The sequence below is a fragment of the Silurus aristotelis genome (genome assembly GCF_946808225.1).
Source record: "Silurus aristotelis genome assembly, chromosome: 25".
NCBI lineage: Eukaryota > Metazoa > Chordata > Actinopteri > Siluriformes > Siluridae > Silurus > Silurus aristotelis.
Window position 1 is genome coordinate 1,100,413 of NC_139598.1, and position 14,600 is coordinate 1,115,012.

General features: G+C 39.5%; 2 protein-coding genes across 3 annotated transcripts in view; both read left to right on the forward strand.

The window, feature by feature from the left end:
• Positions 1-489: 489 nt before the first annotated feature.
• zdhhc20b (zDHHC palmitoyltransferase 20b) lies at positions 490-7,329 on the forward strand. Its single transcript, XM_083529652.1, has 13 exons — positions 490-644; positions 1,416-1,442; positions 1,639-1,733; positions 2,056-2,176; positions 2,651-2,720; positions 3,210-3,242; positions 3,354-3,474; positions 4,216-4,348; positions 4,580-4,706; positions 4,807-4,899; positions 5,147-5,247; positions 5,351-5,398; positions 5,502-7,329. Exons 1-12 carry the CDS (start codon positions 527-529, stop codon positions 5,392-5,394), a joined length of 1,083 nt encoding a protein of 360 aa, XP_083385778.1. The 5' UTR covers positions 490-526; the 3' UTR covers positions 5,395-5,398; positions 5,502-7,329.
• Positions 7,330-13,096: 5,767 nt separating this feature from the next.
• Positions 13,097-14,600, forward strand: part of slc51a (solute carrier family 51 member A) — a 7,364-nt gene continuing 5,860 nt past the window's right edge. The window contains exon 1 of one of the 2 annotated variants that reach the window (XM_083530381.1): positions 13,097-13,361. In XM_083530381.1, coding sequence (XP_083386507.1) covers positions 13,292-13,361 — 70 coding nt within the window. In that variant the 5' untranslated portion in view covers positions 13,097-13,291. Of the gene's footprint in view, positions 13,362-14,119 lie in introns of those variants that run through there. The other variant, XM_083530382.1, reaches the window with a different exon arrangement.

Sequence of the window (14,600 nt, forward strand, 5' to 3'; positions counted from 1 at the left end):
GAATAAAAGTAAACCTGGACAAAAACACAGGAGGTGGTGCTGAAGGTGGCCAGAGAATTAAAGATGCTGAGATTTTCTTCAGGGATGATGAGGTTGAACATCACTCATGTTTATTATATTTGGGTGCACAGGTAGAGCGTTTTGGCAACCAGGTGAGAGAGGAGCGATTCAGATGGTTTGGTGATGTGTAGAGAAGGAGCATCGGTCGAGGAATTCTGAGGATGGAGGAAACGAGATTTATGGATGTGCTGATGGAAGACACGCAGGTTGATACGGAGTCGGATAAACACTAACGAGGCAGCTAAAAGAAGATTTATTGAATAGAAGTTTAATTTGACCCTTAAACTAATTTTATTTCGTTTTCCTGGCTGTAGCTTTAATCAGCATGTTTATACAGTACACGTGAATCGGCTCTATATATCGGATCCGGAAGATTCGACTCAAAGATCCGACTCGCTCTATGCGACTCCCCCCTCCCCCCCACTTCTTCTCACCCTCCCTGTAGTGTGTACGGTGGAAATTAAAGATGGCGCCTTCGCACGTCCTCAGATGCTGTCAGCGGGGTCTGGCTTGGATACCGGTTATATTTATCGCTTTAGTCGTGTGCTGGTCGTATTATGCCTACGTTGTGGAGTTGTGTGTGTGTAAGTACACTTTGTTTTGACTCCAACGTTGCTGTTTTTATCAGAAAATTTGCGTCAAAAGCTAAAGAGATGTGAAGGGAGGAAGAAAGGAAGTGGCCGTTCTCTCCCTCAGCCGCTTCATCCCTCTCACTCCTCCGTGTCAGTCCTTAAACTTTAAACCGAACACATGTTTCACTGTTTTTGTGAATAAAACATGGTTTTTATATACATTTCTGTTATACCACCTTTTAACTCCAAATCTGTGCACTAACTAGCCTGCTAGCAACACCACCCGATTCCTCGCCTAGATACCGGCAAAGAAACAGCAACAAAAATATCACTTTTTTTTTTTATTGTTTGGTCGTTTGTGGTGGTTATTTATTAATTTAGTTAGTATTATTATAATTTTTTTCATTTGATTGTAAACACCTATTTATAATGCCTAATTAAGAAGACATTGAACAGTGAACTAGATAACTAACTAGTTAAACTAGTTCTCCGGAGTTTAGGACGGAATTCAGGCTCGACTGTCATTCTGTTAAAACCAAAAGGAGATAAAACATTTAGAATTGATAATCAGTCTTATTTCCAGAATCGTCAGAAGTTTTTGAGCAACTTGACCTGTTTAGTAGCCCACCTGTAGCCCACCTGTTGCCCACCTTTTGCTCAGGTGTCCACGAGCCCCTGTGGTGTTTATAGAGCTGAAGAAATGCCCTGTATTAAAGACCGGTGTGTTTGACGCCAAAAAATTGTTTTGTGACGTAACTAATGTTTGTTTTCTCTTTTTTGCAGTCACTGTGCCGAGTCTGGGAGAAAAAGGTGAGCAGTCTTACATTTGTGTTAAATGGGATGAGTCGGAATTGTGTGCATGTGTGTGTGTGTGTGTGTGTGTGTGTGTGTGTGTGTGTGTGTGTGTGTGTGTGTCTGCTTGTGTTTGTGCTGATGATGGATCGTCCAGTCCATTTCTGATGTGTCTGCAACTTTTTTTTTTTTTTTGGCTCTTTCTTTCTCGCAGTCATCTACTTGGTGGTTTTTCACCTCTTCTTCATCCTGTTTGTTTGGTCTTATTGGAAGACCATCTTCACCAAACCAGCAAATCCATCCAAAGAGGTGAGATCAATGAAAAGATGACCGGGGTGCCGGCATCGAGGTCAAGAAACATGAAATAAAGATTTACAATCTGAGAGAAATTCTGACCAATCCCATTAGTTTCTGATTAACTTCAGGCCAATCCTGTTCACCTTCTATAGCATTCTGACCAATCACATTATTTTTTGATTAATCCTGAAGAACTGTTGATTGTTTCTGATCAAATCCTTGCAGATCTCATTTATTTCTTCAGAGATTTGTACTAATCCTGTTTATCTCCCTCGTGCTTGATTTATTTGGTGATATAAATGTGTGTGTGTGTGTGTGTGTGTGTGTGTTGTAGTTCTGTTTACCCAAAGCTGAGAAGGAGCTTTATGAGAAAGAAGAACGCCCAGAGACTCAGCAGGAGATCCTGAAGCGAGTTGCGAGCAGCCTGCCGCTGTACACACGCACTGGTGCTGGAGGTGAGCCAATCACTCCATCCATCCCTCTCTCTGTCCCTCTCGACATCCCTCTTTCTATCCGTCCCTCTCTCTATCCCTCTCTCCATACAGTTCTCCATATATATCTCCATACCACTCTCCGTCCATCCATCTCTCCTATCTACCGCACTCCTCTCCATCCATCTACCTCTCTTCATTTCTCTTTCAAGTTCAAGTTTGTTTATTTATTTATTTATTTAGCACTTTTCACAGTGGACATTGTCTCAAAGCAGCTTTTCATAAGAAGAGTATAAGAATTATAGAACAATATCTTTTTAAAATCCATCCGCCTCTCCTATCTACTCCTCCCCTTCTCTCCATCTATCCATCCATCCATCTCTCTAACCATTTCTCCATCCATCCCTCTCTTCACAATCTGATAATATTGATAATATTGATATTATTAATAATAATAATAATAATAATGATGATGATTGATTTACCCTCTGTGTCCAGCTATTCGTTACTGTGACCGCTGCCAGGTGATCAAACCCGACCGGTGCCACCACTGTTCCGCCTGTGACATGTGAGCTAACACCCTGACTCTGCACGTTCCTCAAGTGTCAAAACGTCCCTCTCTCACACACACACACACAGTAGACAGTATAATATTTGTAAAATTCTGTTCCACCTTTATAGGAAAGCAATCAACATCTGGGGGGTGATTATTAATAATCAGTATTGGGTGTGATGATATTCAGGTTCACAATTTGATTCAATTCAATTCATTATATAATTCAATTATAATTCAATATAATGAATTATATTCAATTCATTATATTTGATTTGATACATGTTTCACAATTCAGTTCCAATTTAAACTTCAAAGGAATAAAAATAATAGCAGCCTTCGAGAGGAAGTTTTATGCAGAAATGGAGCTCCAGAGTCGGTTTAAATACTCAAATGTGCTGCATTTAACCTGCTTGTTTTCAGCTTTAAGAACATTACAAACTAAACTTTGTTTTATGGCGCAAGATGCTATAAATATATAAAAGTAATTTTGGTGTGTAACAGGTGCGTGTTGAAGATGGATCATCACTGCCCGTGGTGAGTGAACTCTATTCCTAAAGCACGTTTTACACACACACACACACACACACACACACACGGTGTAAGTTTCTAACACTGCAACGTTTCCTATTTTTTCCCCCATAACAGGGTGAACAACTGTGTAGGTTTCTCTAATTACAAGTTCTTCATCCTGTTCCTGGCCTACTCGCTGCTCTACTGCATGTTCATCGCTGCCACAGTGCTGCAGTACTTCATCAAGTTCTGGACAGTGAGTTATCACATGCGCTCTTCTGTTGGATTAGATTTAAAAAAAGAAAAAGCGTTTATTACCTGTTACAGTGCACCTGCGCAGGTGTGACAAAACTATCATGTAGTGATTTGTGAATGCATATTAAACCTTTATATCGCCGTATTACACCTCTTTACCGTGTGCTTTACTCTTCCTCCATCCCTCCCTCTATCGCTCCATCCTTCTATCTCTTGCCCCCTTATGTCTATCTCTCTTTTCCTCCCTCCATTCCCCCTCCCCTATTCTCTCCCATACTTTAAACTCCTCTCTCCCTCACTCTCCACTCCACACTCCTCACTCACTCACTCGCTCTCTCTCTCTCTCACACTCTTCCCCTTCTCCCTCTCTCCTCGTGTCTAACAGTCTGTCTCTGTTTGCACTAAGCTTTGCCGGAGGAAATCAGCAGAGAATTGTCCGAAGGTAATCAGCGGTGTTAGTGTTATGTTGGTTGTTGTGTTCACACCGGCATGGAAACGATAAATAAATAAATAAATAAATAAATACCATTTCATTCATCATTTTTTGTGTTTATCTGTTAGGGTCGCATGATTAATCACGTGTTTGTGTAAACCTGAGGCTTTTTCCCTGCATCAGATTCCTCCTGCTGTATGTTTATCACATGTTCCTTTATTGTACATGAAGTTCATTACATGGAGTTAAAAGCATTAACTTTCTCTCTCTCTCTCTCTCTCTCTCTCTCTCTCTCTCTCTCTCTCTCAGAGCGAGCTGCCCGACTCTCATGCCAAATTCCACGTCTTGTTTCTTTTTTTTGTGGCGGCGATGTTCTGCATCAGCATCCTCTCTCTCTTCACTTACCACCTGTGGCTCGTAGGAAAGAACAGATCCACGATAGGTAACACACTCGCACACCACCTCCACCTTCACCTTCATCTCTGCTCATCTCTACTTCCATCCCTGCTTCACCTCCACCTTAATATCTATCTCCACTTTAACCTCCACTTCCACCCTATTTCCACCTTCACTGCTCTGTGCATCCTCCTGACTCCATGATTGCGTTTAATTGAGTTTAATACAGAAACCTCTACATGTGACCCTCATCTCCTACATTCTCTCGTTCCTTCAGAGGCTTTCCGAGCACCTGTCTTCAGGAACGGCCCAGATAAAAATGGGTTCTCTCTGGGTTTCAGCAAGAACATCGCTCAGGTGTTCGGAGACCAGAAGAAGTTCTGGCTGCTGCCAGTGTTCACCAGGTAAACACACACACACACACACACACACACACACACTCTGTCTCAAGAAATGTACAGCTTCTTTTCTCAGGACTTTAAGTTTGTTCTTCATTCTGTGCAGTCAGGGAGACGGTCTCACGTTTCCAACCCGGCTGGTGGCCACAGATCCGGAGCAACCAACAGAAACCATACATCCAGATAACCTGAGCCAAAGGTGAGGTGCAGTTCTCATTTTTACCACAGTGGCACTGTTTCACCACATACAGGGGTCCAAAACTCTCCTCAAAGCAGTTTCTGAAATGTTTTTGTGTGAGAGATCAAAGCCAAATAAATAGAATTCCAAATGTTTCAAGTGTAAAAATTTCACTGTCATTATTATTATTATTTTTATTATTATTATAATCACACTAAAACTCTACAAGTTTTAGTGTTTAATTATGATTTTCTTTCCCTTCCTGAAGTGTTGAGGGAGAACAGTGTGGTCCTCTCAGTGAGTCTCAGAAACATCTGCTCAATAACGACCTCCTGGACGAGCACAAAGTTTTAGCAGCTGTAAAGTCCGGTGAGTTGCTCCAGGAAAAAAAATCATTCACAGCGTGGGCGTGAAATTTCTTTTACAGATATATTTATCAACTCGTTCATGAATTCTCGTTTTCTCTCCACAGATGAAAATGACACCATCACGGTTTCCATGGAGAGCGAGTCCTAGCCAGGTTAGCATCATTTCTCTTTGTTTGTTAGGGAGGAGGTGGAGCCAGTGGAGAAGGGGGTGGAGTTTGTGAGACATAATTGACATGAGGTTGTCTTCTCTTTTAGGGTTCGTCAATAAAAAAAACCTCCGGAGGAGAAACACAGCCATCAAACGTGATGCCTTAAACAACTCCATCACCTCTGCAGCAGCTCCCCGTCCTCGTGCGTGCTTGCGTGTGTTCGCTCGACGTCTAACGTTCAGAGAAATTCGCATCCTGATCTTTAATCTGTTTCTTTCCTTCTTCTTCTCCTTTCTCAAAGCAGTTGCGGGTTTTATCTCGGATTAATGGTGCAACTAATATCAAACCATTTGTTGTTTACCAGAAATAACAAGCACTACTATCACTGGGGGCGTCCGGGTTCCCCACCGGTGTCTGATCTGATGTTTACAAAGCCAGGACTGATCCTTCCTGATCCTTTCATCTTGTCCTTTTTTTTTTCGGATCGTGAACGTAGAAACGTCTTTCGATCCAGCTGTTGACTTTCATTATTATTATTATTACTACCGCGATTAGCGGTTTGTTGCGTGTGAGGTCACATGATCGCACGAAGGATCACGCGTTTGGAATTCTGGATGAAATTAGGTTATAAATCTAATACATTTAACCCATTAAACTATTCATAACAATATTAAAGCAGACGCACTTTCGGGCGGAGAAGGTGGGAACGTTCGACCATTTTCAGGATCACGTGTATTTTAGTATTTTTTATTTTTTTTTATTCTTTAACAGTGTTGATTATATTTCTGTGGTATTGATTATTCAAATCTTTTATGTCGTTTTTGTTATTACTGTAATGGAATGTCTAGTGTGATTCATGGAATCATTTAATCATGGAAACTCCCAACATCTGAGTTCAGGGTCACGGTGACGCTCGCAGTTTTAACTCACCTGAGCACCGAGTTTATTTTTTGAAATATCACATTTAAAGCATCGAGTCATTTAAGAGTGGACTCTTGTTGATTTGACTCGCTCTTGGAAAGAATTCCCAACATTTCCTGAAGGGATGGGAGGGTTTTTTCCCACCCGGAATTCCAAAGAATCAGATTAGGTTTGAAGCCTGTTTACAGAACGCCAGTGAAGAGGGCTGATAAAGGTTGTTGCTTTTTTTTTTTTTTTTTTTTTTTTTTTACATTATATACAATTTTATACTTTTATTTATAAGAATTTCATGCAGCATCTAAAGACGTCTGATAGAATTGTGACTCCTACTTTGTGTGTACAGTTTGAGGAAGAAGCACATGTGGGTGGAAAAGTCAGGTGTCTCAGTACTTTTGGTGATGTCGTGTATTTTGGTTGCTCTTTGTGGTCGGGTATCAGATCATGATCTGTTAGGACTTGCAGTCTGTCCTGAAAGTAAAAGTGAAGCATATTCTTTTTGTTTGTGTTTAATTAGGTTGTTAGTTAAGCTGTGGTTTCTTCCTTTTTTTTTTTTATTCCTCCAGGACATTCCTGATTGTTCTTGTATTGGCTTTGCCCAAAGTTCATCCCTCGTTCTTCAGCTTTATAATGCCCTCTCCCTTAGACAGCTCTCTGGTCTATACTTTGGTTGAACCTTTTTGATCACCAAATGCACAGGTCTTTACTGGTGAAACCCAAAACTCCATCCAAGAACCAACATTTTGAGAAATTAACTGTTTATACACAACACACCTGGCCAAGAAACGTGTCGGACACGTGTTCCAAAACAGATCTGTTATAGTCTATTGATCGGGGGCTATAAGACATTAATTATAGCCTGCGTGTATAGTGAATAGAACACCTCCCCCTTCTGGTGACTCATGGATATTAATTATACACATGAATATTCATGCATATTTGCATATTAAGTACGAAATCGACAGCCCTGGTTATAAGATATTAGATAAAAAAAAAAGCACAGTAATGCGATTCCCACGTCACTCTCGGATTCGTTTATGCTAAGTATTAACACGTGTGTTTTTGTGGGCTTTTATGCTTCGTCATAAGCTGGTGTCTTATGAACCGGTTTGTTTTTATAAAAATATGTTTAGGATTTTACCTGTTTTGATTTTAGTTATATTTAGTTCCTTTGACCGGGTTTAGTCGTACCGCCGAGTGCAAAAGTTTGCACACCTCTGATCTTTGTGTGTGGTGTTTTTATTTTCGATTCCTGGTATGGTATTGTGGTTTAGAGAGCATGTGGGAGATGTTTTCCTGCTTATGTGATTCACTTGTCTGGTCATATGTTTGAACTTTGCCTGATACCTAAAGCATTGTGTTTTATGGCTTTTGAGAGACACGTGCATGTTTCTTTTGTTTCTATGCATCTTCCAGCTACTGAAGATTTCCTTTGCTGCCAAATATATAGATATATACATTACCGGATGTAAATCCTCCCTTAGCATAAACAACTTTACACACACTAATTTCTCAGAAATGTCTTTCTTGTGATAAAGTTCATCCCAGAGCAGTACAGTAGGATGTTGGTGGGCAGGTGGTTCCATGATAGATTTCACTCCAAACGTCTGTCAGAACTCGGATGTACGCTTCGTCTTGTTGTACGGTGAAGTCGGTTCCAAAGAGCTCCAGTCCAGACGGAACTGCACGGTGTTGAAGTGTGGAATAGGAGCCATGATGGTTCACTTTTACCTTCTGGAACCTTCCCTGCCCCAAACAACTCCAAACCATACCTCCATGTGGGGGTGAGGGAGTCTGATCATATCTTCTCTCCTGTTCTTCTTCTTTCACAAGTTCTTCTGGTAGACACACAAATGTGACTTCACCAAACTTCCATCATTTCACTCATTCACTGTTTTTGACTTGTATCTAAACGAAAGGAACATTTCATGTGTCTCAAAACCACAGACTCTGTGTTTTCACATAAGAACAGGCCCAAACAGGACTTCAGCAGTTATTTAAACTCAGTTGGATTATTATTATTATTATTGTAAGGCACTGATTCACTATTTGACAAACACATGGAATTCGATTGTTTGGATTTTATTCGACTTTATCATTCTAGTAAATATTCTGTCCGTTACTGTAAAGCGAGGGGAGGGGGCGCGCTAACTTGTGCACTCGACTGAACAGGTCACTTTTTTGTTCAGACTTCGGTCATTCAAAACTGCTGAATTTTCACCAAATAAAGGGCTGAACATCGGAGCTCTGAAGGTTCCTCTGCGAGCTCGTTCTCAACCCTAGAAACACCAAGGACACCAAATCATTTTTCTTTTTTTCCAAAATTTTTTAAAGTAATTTTTTGCTGTATTTGTTTAGTATCAGTATCAGTGCTGTCAGTATCAGTACATTGTTGTTAAATTGTTCTTTAATATACAAAGTGCAGCTGTGTTCTGGAAGGGTGTGTGTGTGGGTGCGTGTGTGCGTGTGTGAGAGATCAGTGCGGTATGTCGAGTTTTTTCTGAAGAAATGCAGAATGTGATGAATAACAGAATCCTTCGTTCACGCTGAAGAACGACAGAAGCATTTTGGGAGGTTTTTTGAGGGGGGGTTTCTGCTAGAAGGAGCCATGGGTTTTTTTTCTCGATTTTATGCACATAGGGTCGGACACCAAGCGATAAAATCTGGACCGATTCCTCGGACCGGTCCTGTGCCGCTCCTGCATTTGTGGTTCTGAAGTTTTGTCGGTTCCCCACACAATACTTTAGTTTCCATCTTGCAATTACATTCATTAAATACACAAAACAGTAGGGTAAAGTCTTATAACCCCGATTCTTCTTTATCGTATCACATAAAACGTGTTCAGTGACTGTCGGTGCTTCGGGTCACTCGTTTGTCTTCACCGAGAACGAAGCCAAGACGCAACACGGAACTGTGACGAGCGACGCACGCGACTCTTCACACAGTGTTCTGAGCTTACAGTGACGAGTACACACACCTAGAAACGCACAACACAAACACTTAGCAGCAGCGATTTACAGAGAGATTTCAGTCCGAGCTCGGAATGTTCTACACTACAGTCTGATGTGTTATTTTCTATCACAATATATAGAAATAAATCATATAAAAATTATTAATTACAAAATGAAGTGTAATGTTTTAATGATGGATTTTTCAGCATCAGGACTCGTCTGAAACCACTTCCAGTCGTCTTTTCCTTTATTTGATTTGATTTTGTATTTATTTTTTGTTTGCAGATTTTGTTTATTTTGTTTTTTTCTCCTCCTCCTTCACCCACAGCTCTCTGTGCGTGTGTGTGCGTGTGTGTGTGTGTGTTTTTAACCCCCGATCTTCCGTTTCATGTCCTTTCACACCTTTTAGAAGCCATTCTGTATCTCACTTGTGAATTTTTCAGCTCTTTTTTTTTCTTTACATTTTTTTTGTAAGTTTTTTTTTTTTTTTTTTTTTTTATTAAAGGAAAAAACCATCCGACGTGTAGAGCAGATTCTGTTTCACCTTTTTGTTTTGTTCGTTTCTGTTTCAGAAAAACATGGAAATGACTGTAAAATGTTGATCTCGCGTCTATTTTTCACTCTAATTCATTGGAATCTTGATATTTTGTGAATGATGATGTAATTGCTTATTCTGTGAACACGACTAAAAATAAACATGCTTTTATATTTAAAAAGTGTTTGTTTGTTTGTTTCTCTCTGCCTGCATGTATAAATATTATGGGCAAAAGTTTGTGAACACCTAGACATAAGATTCTGCTTTATTATAAATGCTGTTATAATAAATACTGGGGAGATGTTCCTCTGGATTTTGTGGAGATTCTTTCAGCTACAAGGTTGTGTGAGTAAAGTCAGGTAGTGATGAAGGTGAAAAGGTCTGGGGTGCAGTCAGCATTCACATTCATCCCAAAAGTGTTCAATAGAGCTGGAGCTCTACAGCTGGAGATCCTCTGCCAAATCCAACTTCTTCATAACAGATCTTCATTGAGCTGACTTCAGGAGTGTGGTCATGCTGGAACAGGTTTGGATCTCCTAATTCAAGTGAAGGGAAAATGTCCTGCTCCTACAGGGAAATACATGCTAGACAATTGTGTGCATTCCAACAGTGTAGACCCTGAAGAGTCCCTGAACTCTGCTCAGTTCGTTTCCACACAGGTCTTTGAACTCCTCGTTACACATCAGAAGGGAAGAATGTCAAATAAACTCTTAGTTTCGCCTTCATCTGGATTTTAACTCTTTGTTGGTACTTCTCCACACATTCATCGCCAAAACTTCAATTCATCAATCATCGTTTACTAAACCGTGTGTGTGTGTGTGTGTGTGTGTGTGTGTGTGTGTGTGTGAACAGCTTGAGCGTCTGTTCAAATTATTTCAATTAGTAAAAATATTTAAATGATAAAAATATATAGAAAAAAATAAATGGACGTACATTTCAATTCTATACATTTCTACACATCTTGCACTGTGTGTGTGTGTGTGTGTGTGTGTGTGTGTGAGAAATCTTGAAAACAAATTGCATAAATTATCTTTTTGTTAAAAGTCGTTTAATTGTAGTTGATTATTTCACTATTTAAACTGTTTTATGTATTTTGTTGATTATGAATTATTAATAGTATTGTAATTTATATTTATATATAATAGTATATCATTTAACCTACAAATATATTTCTTTGGTTTGGTTTCTTAGCTGAACATAACTGCAGTGTGATGAGGAAGGAGCTGTAACGCTGAGGCAGTGGAGCAGAAAGATGAATGTGTTTGAAATGAGTGAAGAGAACATCGAGTCAGTAATGAAGAACGTCAGATCAGCTGAAACATGATGTTCTAGAGAACGAGAACACACGATGTACTGTAGAATCGTGTCCTGACTCTCAAACTTGAGATGTGTACAGATAATCAGAGGTGAGAGCTGCACGCAATAAACTACTAAAGCGCTGCTGCATCAGTAAAGCAGGTAATTGTGGTGATTGGGGGAAATTCAGGAAAGTGTTCGGCTGCTCCCATTAGGGGTCTCCACAGCAGATCATCCGTCTCCATTACCCCTCTGTCCTCTACATCTGCCTCCTTCAACGTCTTCTCTCACCACATCCATAAACCTCCTTCTTGGTCTTCCTCTTTTCCTCCTTCCTGGTGGCTCCATCCTGGAAAGTGCAAACCAAATTATATAAATAGTCATTCTGCTGAGAAGCAGCAGGTGATATGAAGATAAATCATGATTTGTTTTCTCACAACAGACACAAATTAGCGCCATATTGTACTTTATGCGAGTCGCATCATGAAATAAAGCTAGCGTTTATAAATGCGGGGGGAAATTAACTAAAATGACAATCAAGAAGCTACATTTTTTATTTTTTTGCAGGTTTTGAGGTCTGTCCCAGCAGAAAGACTCGTTTGGGAAAGTTCAACTCATCAAGGATGCGAACACAAAACGATGCGGCTCTTATAATCGGCTCCTTTGGTTCAATGTTAAGAACCGACTCCCATATAAGAGCCGTTTTTCCCTTTTTTTGGTAAAAAAAAAAAAAAAAAAAAAGAAAAAAAGAGGCATTTCTATTACCCTTGCAATGCAAATCAATTAAATAGTTTGTTTTTTGTTTTTTTAAGAAAAAGGGCAACATCCGAACTTTTGCATGTCCTCTGATTGACTCTTTGCTGTGTAAATGATTCAACCAGATATTATGATTCTTTATAACAATCTAACTCCAAATAATTTTGTTATTGTTCAATTGTTTGTTTCAAAAGTAGATTGGGCTCAGATGAGAGATTTTCTGTGATGATAGTGATCATATTCACAAACCTACAGAATAAAAGGTCAATGAGTCATTTCGTGGTTGAAAGAGTCGACTCATTTTGGTGAGTCAAATTATGTGGCTGACTGAAGAGAAATGCTTTTTTTAAACAAATACAATAAAATAAAATAAAACAATAACTACCAAAAAGTGTTTAAAAAGCAAATAAAACCTTTCCCTTGACTCAATTATGCATTAGGATTTAAGATATTTTTGTGACAGATCCAAATCTTCATCATGAATCTTCATCAGCTGCCTGAGGAACACCACTTTGATCTTCTTCCAAGTTAAAAAAAATTACATGCAATCAATCTTTATTCTTGAGGCATCATCTAAAATGCATGTATTCTGTCTATGTTTTGCACCAGTCCCATAAAATTATATAGAAGGATTTTTTAATGAATATTTATACATTTGGTGTCCAACTGATAAGGATGAGTTCTTTTTTGAGTCTGGTTCCTCATGAGGTTTCTTCCTTGTACCATCTCAGAGTTTTTCCTTTCATTATAAGAAATAGACTTTTAAGGAACAAACTTATAGGCATTAAACTTATACATTCCAAGTTTATAACCTCGTTATATTTGTAAATCTGCTTTGAGAAAATGTCTATTGTTAAAAGTTCCACAAATAAAAATTATTATTATTTTTTTTTATTGTCGTTTCATTCTTGCCCACTTTTTTTTTTTTGTCTCTGTTTTATTCATGCAGATTCCATCACATGACCACTGAAGCGCTTTAATTCCCGTCTCTGTGTCTCTATGGAGTCGCTCCATGTGATGCAGGATTCCAAGAGTGAAACGAGGCCTCCAGCGTTCCCGAGACCTGACGTCAACACCACCACCTCCAGCACCTCCACCAGCTCCATCACCACCTCCACCAGCTCCACCATCACCCCCACCAGCAGCCCCTGCAGGAGGCAACTAGGAGGGTGGTTTTTTTTTTTTATTTATTTTTTTTTTTTTTATAGTTCTAATGGATTCTTCATGTAAAACATTCCTCTAAGTGTGTTGGAGCGCGCGCAGGGGCGGGACTGTGCAGGAGGGAGAGTTGGGATATAACCGCATGCGGTTTTGTTCATCTTCAGAGGATTTTGGACCGAATTCGAGTTTCTTCTTTCTGCTCCGTGCGGCTTTCATCTGCTTCTCGTCCTGATCTGCGTGTAGAAGCGGAGTGAGAGTGAAACGCTACTGAGGAGCGGGATGGACGGAACCAACCGAACCAAACCGGAATGCATGGAAGAGCCGCCTCTGGCCATCGATGTCATTTTACGTAAGTGTTTATTTGGGTTCCACAAAAAAAGTAAATTATCATGAAAATGTGTGTGTGTGTGTGTGTGTGTGTGTGTGTGCGCGCGCGCGCAGTTAAAACATTTCCTTGACGTAAAATATTTCACTTGAATTTTATTTGTAGTTTTATTTTTGTTCAGAAATCAAAAAAAAAAAAAAAAAAAAAAAAAAACAATAAAAAAAATCTATAAAAAAAAAATGACCATAACAAGAAATGCATTTATTTTGCTATCTATCTATCTATTTATTTACTTATTTATTTCTGTAATTTCCTTTGAGGATCAATAAATCAATATATAATAAATCTGTCTGTCTGTCTGTCTGTCTGTCTGTCTGTCTGTGTGTCTGTCTGTCTGTCTGTCTGTCTGTCTGTCTGTCTGTCTATCTGTCCATTATTAATTAATTAATGATCATTGTGCTCATATCTCTCATAAGAATATTTAATCATTTTTATCTCTCAGTATTATTGAATTCTAAACCAAAATCTTTTTTTTTTTAATTCTGATTTTGTTGCAGTTCCTCAAATCCTATTAAATACTCTATACGAACAAAAGTATGTGCACCCCTTGACCATCAACTGTTACCACTGTTAAGTTGGAAGCTCACAGCTGTATCAAACAACAGTGTGTGTGTGTGTGTGTGTGTGTGTGTGTGTGTGAGAGAGAGAGAGAGGCCTTGTATGTCCAGAGCCTGTTCTGAGTTCAGATTAGTCCAATTGGACATTTTTGTCTCTACCAGCAGAACTTCACCGTGACAACAACATGACGATGAGCCGAAGCGTACGTCTGAGTTCTGTCAGCATTCTTTAGAAAGAAAACACTCGTCTGTTGTGATATCTATCATGGAGCAACCTGCCCAGTCACCGCGCCTAAATCCTGTTCAACTGCTCTGAGATGAACCGGATCGTAAAGAACTAGTGGACTCCTGAAGAACATCTTTGGAGAGTTTTACAAGGAGCACAGCAAAGTATCTTCTATATTCTTCAGGCTTAGGGAGGATTTTCCAATGAAAATTAAGATGAAAATAAAAATCTGGACATTTAAGTGTTTGTTCGGTCGAAGTAAATTTGTGTCTCTCAAACACCATAAAACACTCAGTGTGTTTACATCAAACACGACGCAACATGTCTCTCTGAGAAACGGACAGATTCGACTCGCCTCATCACACACCACTTTAAAAACGTTTCACTTTTCTCGATACCCATCAGCATGAAGAGCACTGC